Consider the following 8,701-nt stretch of genomic DNA (forward strand, 5'->3'; position numbering starts at 1 on the left):
ATATGATTGCACATAAGCTAGGAGAAGCCAAATTCTATTCTTTCCCCTCCAACCATTTAGACCCTGTGTTGATTTAACCTGTAGTAGTGGGGGGGAGGGGGCGTGGTTCTCAAAGGTAAGTAGATCCTGACTCATTACGCTCTTTGTAGGTCAAAACTAATAGTTTTCAATTTCCTCAGGTTCTTAGTCAAATATGGTTTAAAAAACAAACAAAAAACAGCTAAAACTTACTGTACCCTTACCATTTGTCTGGTTTTCCACCCACGAGTTAATTATCCTTCTGGATTCTTCTGCAGCGTTTTTAAAGTCAACACTTTCCAGGCCTGCTTGGTACAACTTGTTTGTACATTTTAAGTATTGCTGTAAAGAGGGAAGCTACAATCATCAAGGTAATCAGATAATCAAAACAAATTCCAACTTTAAAATGACAATGTGATCAGAGAAACACTAACACTTTAAAATGAAGCTATTTTGCTGTGTCCTTTCTTCTTATCTTGAAGAAGCTGATTATTAAGGCTGAACAGAAAATAAACATCATGGGATGAGACTGGAAAGGATTTCAAATTCTGTCTCAAATAATCATGAGGCAGGATCCAGTGGGGTTCACTAGGGGTTTGTCCTAGATCTGGTATTGTTTAATATCTTGATCAGTGATTTGGATCGGGGGGCTCAACCCCTGGTTTGCAGGCCAAATCCATCCCACAGAGCCATGGCATCTGGGCTGCGGGGCTCCCCACAGGTCAGGAAATGTGGTGGCAGGAGAGCAGCAGAAATTAATACTGCCACCCCTCCCCTGCTGCCAAATTCCCAAGCCCTGTGTGGCCAGGTTGGGGCTTGGACTTGGCCACATTCCCTTCCCCCATGCAGCTGGATCGGAGCTGGTCCACCTCCCCTTCTCTCCCACATGGCTGGATTGGGGATGGGCCATGCCCCCTTCCCACGCAGCGGATTGAGCTCACTGGCTGGATCCAGCCTGTGGAGGGACTGGGCATTGCCTATCCAGCCCACAGGGCAACAAGGTTGAGCACCAGTGATTTGAATGATGGGGTCATGCACACGTTTAGCAAATTTGTAGATGGCAGAAAGTTGGGTGGTGTTGCAGACACTCTGAAAGGTAGGGCTCGGATCCAGAATGAGCTGGATAGACTGAAAAAATGGTCTGCAAACAACTGGATGAGATTCAACAAGGACAAGTACAAAGTCCTGCACTGGGATAGAATAATTGCATGCATAAATACAGATTGGGGGAATGAACTGGCTACGCTGCAGTACTGAAAATAAGGGCTTGAGGATAACAGCAAACCAAGGGTGAGCAATTATTTGGGCCTGAGGGCCACATAGGGAGTTTTGATTAGCTGTCATGGGCCAGGTCAGCACTGCCACCCCAGCCCCCTCCCCCTCAACAACTCACCAAAACTCCCTATGCTGGGGCAGTGGGTGGATGGGAGCAGTGTTCAGGAGGGGCAGGAGAGGCTGGCTGCAACCACCCTGGCAACAGGCTGCTGGAAGCTGCTCCTGCTCCTGCCCCACCACACATGGCTCGGGCTCCAGCTCCTGGGAAGCTAGCCAGGGGCTGAAGCCAGAGCCCTGGTGCTGGGGCAGGAGCCACCTGGCTGAAGCTGCTCACCCACCCACCCACCTGAAATGGCATGGTGCAGCATGGTGCAGTGCAGCAGGGTAAGGAGCAGGAGCAGCTTCTGGCGGGCTGCTCTTGGTGCAGCTACAGCCCCCTGCCTCCAGCTGCAGCTTCTCCTCTCGCTCCTGCCCCACCATGCTGTGCCACTCCCAGCAGGCACATCGGGCTCTGGCTTCAGCTCCCAGGGGGTGGGGTGCAGAGTAGTACCTGTCTGCAATTGTACAGGAAACAGCCCCGGCAGAAGCTGTGTGCTGTCTGGGCCCCAGGGCAGTGGGCACCAGCTGGAGTCCAACGCAGGCTGCTCTGGTGCAAGCGGGCAGGGCATGGCCCCATGTGGAGCACTGTGGAGGCAGCTGTGGGCCGGACCCAGTCACCTGGCAGGCCAGATCCCATCCATGGACCATATTTTGGCTACCCCTGCACTAGACTCTAAGCTGAATATGAGCCAACAGTGTATGCTTGCTACAAAAAGGCCAACTGACTTGAAGGTGTCCAGCCTCTCAAGGTGTTCCCTCACAAGGTCAGCATTGATGGAGGGCAGGGAATCTCCCTCACCTGGGCCTCCCTGTCCCGTAATGGGCAGGGGCATCCCATGGGACTGATGAAAGACCGACGCAAAGTACCCATTTAATAGGTTGGCTTTTTCCTGGGTGTCAGTTGTCAGTTGTCCCATCTGGTTTAGTAGGGGTCCAGTGTTGCCCTTGCTTTTCCTCCGGCTCACCACGTATCTAAAAAAGGACTTTTTATTGTCCTTGATGCTCGTAGCTAGTTGGAGTTCTGTCGCAGCCTTGGCTTTCCTGGTTCGCTCCCTGCAGGACCGGACCAGTGCAGAGTATTCCGAACAAAAAGGATGTGGAGAAGCTTGAGAGAGTCCAGAGAAGAGCCACGCGCATGATCAGAGGTCAGGAAAACAGACCTTACGACGACAGGCTGAGAGCTATCGGGCTCTTTAGCTTGGAAAAGCGCAGGCTCAGAGGTGACCTATAAGTTTATCAGGGGTGTTCACCAGGATCTGGGGAAATGACTGTTCACCAAAGCACCCAAGGGATGACAAAGTCTAATGGTTATAAACTCAGCAAGACTGTTTCAGGCTGGACATAAGGAAACATTTCTTCACTGTCTGAGCCCCCAAGGTCTGGAATAGCCTGCCACTGGAGGTGATTCAAGCACCTACATTGAATGCCTTCAAGAGAAATTTGGATGCTTATCTTGCTGAGATCCTACGACCCCAGCTGACTTCCTGTCCCTGGGGCAGGGGGCTGGACTTGATGATCTTCTGAGGTCCCTTCCAGCCCTAATGTCTATGAAATCTATGAAATCTATGAAACAATTAGTAGAGCTCTGGGAATCATGATTTACAAGGAAAGTCTGAAAGAATTAGGGTTATTTAGTCAGGAGAAGAGAAGACTGATGGGGGATTTGATAATTTGGAAATGAACTATTTTCTGTGGCCATAGGGGACAGGGCTAGGAGCAGTGGCTTTGAACTACAGCAGAGGGAATCTAGATTGGAGACTAGAAGGAACTTCCTGACTGTGAGGGATCAGGCACTGGAACAGGCTACCGAGAAAAGGTGTGAAATCTCCCTCCCCGAAAATTTCAAGAGCAGGTTGGACAGACACTTGAGTGGATGCTTTAGTCAGGAATGATCCTGCCTTGAGCTGCGTGTTATACTAGATGACCTTATGATGTACCTTCCAGCCCTACTTTACTATGATCCCATGAAATACAAATATCTTTAAAACTTGAATATTTTATTTGAAAGACATCAAAGTGAAATATTTGTCAATTTCAAGTTTTTAAAAAATATTAACAACTTTTTCAAGTAAAGGAAGTTGTTGATATCTACCCTTTCATGCAGACAGTTTTGGTTTTGGTGATTCTGTATTTTGTCTCAGGTTTTTGGTCAAATTCTTCATGTGCTCTACTGAGTATTGTGTTCTACTTTTTGTACCATTATTATGCACTGAATAAACTTTTTGCCAAGGTAACCCCACAGGGCCCTGCAATAGTCAGGACTATGACCAAGAAACAAAACTGTGGAATAAAATATGATGCATGAATCTCAAATCTTTTGCAGAGCTTCTAGATTGTAGGTTCCCACATAGCTCAACCAGGAATCACACCAAAGACAGATTCTACTATAACTCACCGGCAGAATTGAATATGTGTTTTCAGCATACAGTCTGTTGACCATCCTGAGTGAATAATTAGCACTGTGTGAATTGATTTCCGAGAGAAGGTCTTTAAACTTAAAATGGATGCCTTTAGGTTCGCCACACTGTGTTGTTGACAGCAAAAATAAAATACGATTAAAAAGTGTGTGTTGGATTATTTGTGATAGAGAATTATCTAAGAAATATGGGTAACATGGCTGACTTACAATGCTAACATATTCTACTGAGAGATTTGTGTCCAAAAATGTTTTAGTGCCCAATAGACACTACTATAATTAATATCCGAATATTTCAACATTCTTCATTAATGAGCATCATTTTTAATATCATGGATCACTCTTTAAAACCTACGTTACCAAAGGTGCTGTTTCTGTCAGTAAAATTAGTTACCATGATTTGACATTTCTGTGTTGTTTCCTATTATGTTGCTCTTGGAGACCTGTAGACTTACGTGCAACAACTCTAATTTGGGCCATGCAGTAGTTCTAACAATCAGACCAGTCCATCAATCACTGTCATCTTGCTGCTCTGTCCCAGCACGTAAATGGCTACAAAATTATCTGCTTTCCCAGGGCTTCCCAGGACTTCTGTCCCTCTCCTATTTCTTGAACTTCTCCACACTGAACTACCTGCCTTGATTCTCTATCCTTTTAAACAAAGCTGTGGTTCTTTCTTGGGTCTGCTCAGTTCATATAATCTGATTTAACACAAGAAGGTTTGAACCTTTTGGAAGCACATTCAGACCAGCTCTACTGTTTGCTCTGATGAACAAAAGAAGGAAGATGAGATTTCTTTACCTCTGTTTTTGAAGGGCCTTCAAGTCCTGTAAGTTCATCAAAATGAAGTACCTGCAGTTAAAAATATAACTTACAAATTAAGTGCCTGAACATAATTTAGCTGAGTTTTAGATTAGGATCTGCTCCTGTTTTCATTTAAGTCAGTAAAATCAGAATTTTAATGACTCCTCATTCTTCATGTGTCACTCCATCAAATTTCCTCCACCATCTTCTATTTTTCCTGATTCCCAGTTTCCTGAGGCATGACCCCATGCTTTCATGAATTAAAGTCAAGCAATATGTATTTATGATACTTTCTTTACTTTCTGAGATCTTATTGCAGTGCTGAAGTTTGAGTAGTGAAACTTTCAGAAGTTCCAACTGAGCTTAATATTAGTTCTTTTCTGTGGATGATTTGTTCAAAATATGTGAATATGATCCTGTACTTAGATTTCATCCTTTCCAAGAGACTATTCTCAGTCAAAATGGATTTGATCCTGACCTCTTTGTATGCTTTACCTATCTTGTTACAAGATTGGCCCATTTCTATAACAAGTAAAACCAAAACCTTGGAATGGCCTCCAGCTTTAGGAAAAGCTGGGCCCGTCTACATGAGACACTATGTCACCATACAATGTGCTATGGCCATGTAGCACTGGTGAGCAAAAACCATAACACTTCAGCTACATTGCTGTAGTGACACACTCCCTGACATACTGGCTAAAAATAACTGTGCACCACTGCCACATTGCAGTAACAACTGTTACTGCGCCATAGGGGCACATGTAGACACACCCACCGAGTAGTGTTCCAGACTGTCTCTGTGGCCCATCATTGGGGTGTATGAACTTCTCCCATATACTGGATGACCATATGTTCTGATTTCAGGACACTTGTCTTAGTTGTCCCATCAGTTTTAGGCAGGTGAACATTTTTGTTCCATTTTCAATGGGACACTGAACTCTCGTGCCCAAAATGGAACCATCTGAGCAAAAAACTGGACTGTTTCACTCTTCTCCTCACTCCCACTCTTTGGCATATTCCGGCTGAGATCAGAGCTCAGAGATAACTGAGCATGTGAGAGAGTCAGGTGTCCCATTTTGAAACTAGAATAGTCATCCTATCCATATGGAAATCAATGGATAAACAGTTGCTATGTTATTGATCTTCAATCCAAATCAGACATTTCAACTAATTTAAGTTTACCTTTTCCACCTGCAATGCAGTATTTCCTCTTGCACCCAAGTAGACCATGGCCAGGGCTGATATGATGCTCAGTGGGGAGTAGACAATATTTTCATTTATGTGTTGAGGTTTCAGTTCTCGGAATAGGTCAAAACAAAATTCAGCATTTGCTGCACTGATGGAGCCCATTGTGAAATCAGTATGGTCTAGAAAAAAAGCAGCAGTAGTGCAATTATGTAATAATGTCATACAATGTAAATTGTAATTAGATGCCTCTATGGAATGGTGCTTTGAACTGCTGTTAAATTAAGGGACTGGTAATACTTATTTAGTGTATTTTTAAATAGTCATAATTTAGTGGTGTATATTGTAAGTAGCAGTGATGTTTTTGCAGTTTGAGTAGATGAGATGACAGCTTTTGTGCCTATAAGCTTCACAACAATTGGAGTTCAATTACTTGTTATCATATACCTATTTCCACCTGTACAAATTTTGTTACCTTTTCAGCAAGACAGAATTGGAGATATTTCAAAGCTGAAGCACTGATGACCTATCTCCCTCTATTTTTTGTTCTTTTTTTTTTAGAAAAATATGTTTTGTTTTAAGAAATGTAATTAATTTAAGAGTGAAGTGTCCTTTTCTATGGCAAGGGGCAGGCCAGCTTTCAAGATGGGGGAATAATACTGGTTAGTTACAAGTGTGTAAATCTGGAGCAAGACCATGCATTTTACTAGATTTGCTCTGGATTCATAATGATAAGCATAAGTACAGCTTGGACCCTTTTGATTTTTATTTGCTTTTGAATATTGATATGATGATGAGTATTAATTCCCAGCACTAACATGCCCCTTTCCTTTAGACTGGAAAAGTCTTTATTAAAGAATACAGTATCATTAACCTCCATTTTACACATGGGGAAACTGAGGCTCAGAGTGGGGAAAATGACTCATGCTTGTCACCTAAGATAGGATAGCGGATGTGTGTATAATTTAGTATTATTCAGTTTCCATTATCTTGCTCTCAGGATTATATTTATGGTTTTGGTTTAAATTTTATAACCACCTTTGCTTTGCTTTTTAAAATACATACAATATTTTTTTTATTAAAAATAACATTTGTTTATATCAGTAATTAATATTTAGAGAGATCAAGTCATCTCAGAATTTATAAGGAAGATCTTACAGATCCCTTGCAAAAAGGAAAAGAATTAACGTAGATTTTTTTTGACTGCTCTCAAAACACCACCGCAAAATAAAAGCATCTTATTTGCAAACAAAAGTGTTCTTGTTTAGTACCACAGGAAATAAAGGAATCAATATAGCATTGTCACACATAATACACTACAAAGAGTGTATGCGGTGTCCAAATGGCTTAGCTCATCCTATCCATTTCTACAAGCAGGGTGAACTTTTGGAGAAGTGCAGTTCTCCCTGTTAACACAGAAGGGTTTCTATGCTGCTTGAAACAATACAAATGTGTGTTCAGTTCCCTCTGTGGCTTCAACAGACAGTTTGTGGGCAAGAGCAACACAGTTCCAGTACTAACTGTGTAGTCATAGGAAAATGCAACCTTTATAGTAGGGTATCTCAAGCCACAATGGAACTGAATATTTGTCCTGGAACAAAATTAATGGAAATTGCTGTATTCAATATCTCTGAAAAACTGCCATTCTGTACAGGCTGAATATAGATTTGCTGGGCACCCACATCTGAAATTAGACCTAGCATTAGAACATATAACTTTCAAAGATTACATTAGGTTGCAGTATTCCAAGGCCAGATGGCCACACACTGTAGGAATATAAGTATAAATGAACATTCAAAGTTTGAAATAAATCTGCTCAGTGAAAATTAAGACTGTGTATCATGTTTGCTCTCTTGAATCTAGGAGCTATATAATCAAAGATCTTTAACTTTGATTTTGGAAATAAAAAGAAATGTGCTGAAAGAAACTAAATAGGGAGAAAATCTGTCTTAAAATGGCATCCTTTTCTGAGATGTTAGATGCAAAAGAATGAGGCAACTCATGGTTCATGTAAATAAGCAGTCAAACATGATAGCCTGTTAAAGGTACAATAGCAAAATAATGCGCCATATATGCAAGGAAGGTAAGCACTGCAGAAGTCTTCTTTGGCAGCATCACTTCAACTGTTCTTACTGTAATGATCTTAAGCAAAATAATTAAAGTAATTTTTAACTGAATATGGTTCAGGTGTCATTCAAAATGCATATCAGAAGTTTACGTATAAAGTTTTAGAAATGCTTACCATATGAAGTTACTATCACAGTTTGTCAGCTGTATCTTGAGGAACTTCCTGGTCTCCGTGAAATATATATTCTCTGCTTTTTGATACTCCCATTACTTCCTTTTCAGATTTTGACCCTTTGCATACTGATATCTTTGCATAGGATCAGACTCAGACTTGTTGTTTTATCTGCTTTTTTCAGCATTTTATCATTATGGTTTATGGAAAAGAAGCTTGCAGAAAATCATGTGAAACAGTTCTTTTGGAAAAAAAGGAGAGGAAGGGTGAGTTTTAATATAATTTCCACAAGCCTGAAGCAACTGCAACAAGTTGATTTGGGCAGAGAAGGTTGAAAACCAGACTGTAGGGAATCATACAGGGTGTTAAAAAAGGGGATGGTAATACCAAGAGCTTAGGAAGCACATTCTTTAGCCAAACAGAAGATGACTTGGAGAAAGCTGCTTTGGGGTGGTGACATGGAGACCATTTTTGAGAACAGCAAAGTGTAAGGAAAGGGTTTGAGGTATAATAAAAGAAAGGATGTGTGTGGGGTGATCTAAAAGAAGACTGAGTCTAGAGGACAGGTTGAAAGACTAGAAATGAAGGAGAAAAAGAGTGGGAGACCCCAGAATCTAAGACTGGAATGAGAGGTACGAGAAAGGGAGGCATTCCCTGACTGGCAT

The 8,701-nt window shown here is 42.0% G+C and overlaps 1 protein-coding gene across 3 annotated transcripts in view; it reads right to left on the reverse strand.

Annotated features, from left to right (window-relative positions):
• Positions 1-8,458, reverse strand: part of LOC109301931 (ovalbumin-like) — a 17,207-nt gene extending 8,749 nt beyond the window's left edge. The window contains exons 1-5 of one of the 3 annotated variants that reach the window (XM_019523321.1): positions 8,442-8,458; positions 5,795-5,979; positions 4,610-4,660; positions 3,788-3,916; positions 243-360 (exon numbers count right to left, since the gene is read on the reverse strand). In XM_019523321.1, coding sequence (XP_019378866.1) covers positions 243-360; positions 3,788-3,916; positions 4,610-4,660; positions 5,795-5,962 — 466 coding nt within the window. In that variant the 5' untranslated portion in view covers positions 5,963-5,979; positions 8,442-8,458. Of the gene's footprint in view, positions 1-242; positions 361-3,787; positions 3,917-4,609; positions 4,661-5,794; positions 5,980-8,039; positions 8,092-8,441 lie in introns of those variants that run through there. The other 2 variants (XM_019523312.1, XM_019523332.1) reach the window with 2 other exon arrangements.
• Positions 8,459-8,701: the final 243 nt, after the last annotated feature.

This window comes from Gavialis gangeticus, unplaced genomic scaffold, assembly GCF_001723915.1.
Source record: "Gavialis gangeticus isolate Ggan-Ray unplaced genomic scaffold, GavGan_comp1, whole genome shotgun sequence".
In the NCBI taxonomy this organism is placed as follows: domain Eukaryota; kingdom Metazoa; phylum Chordata; order Crocodylia; family Gavialidae; genus Gavialis; species Gavialis gangeticus.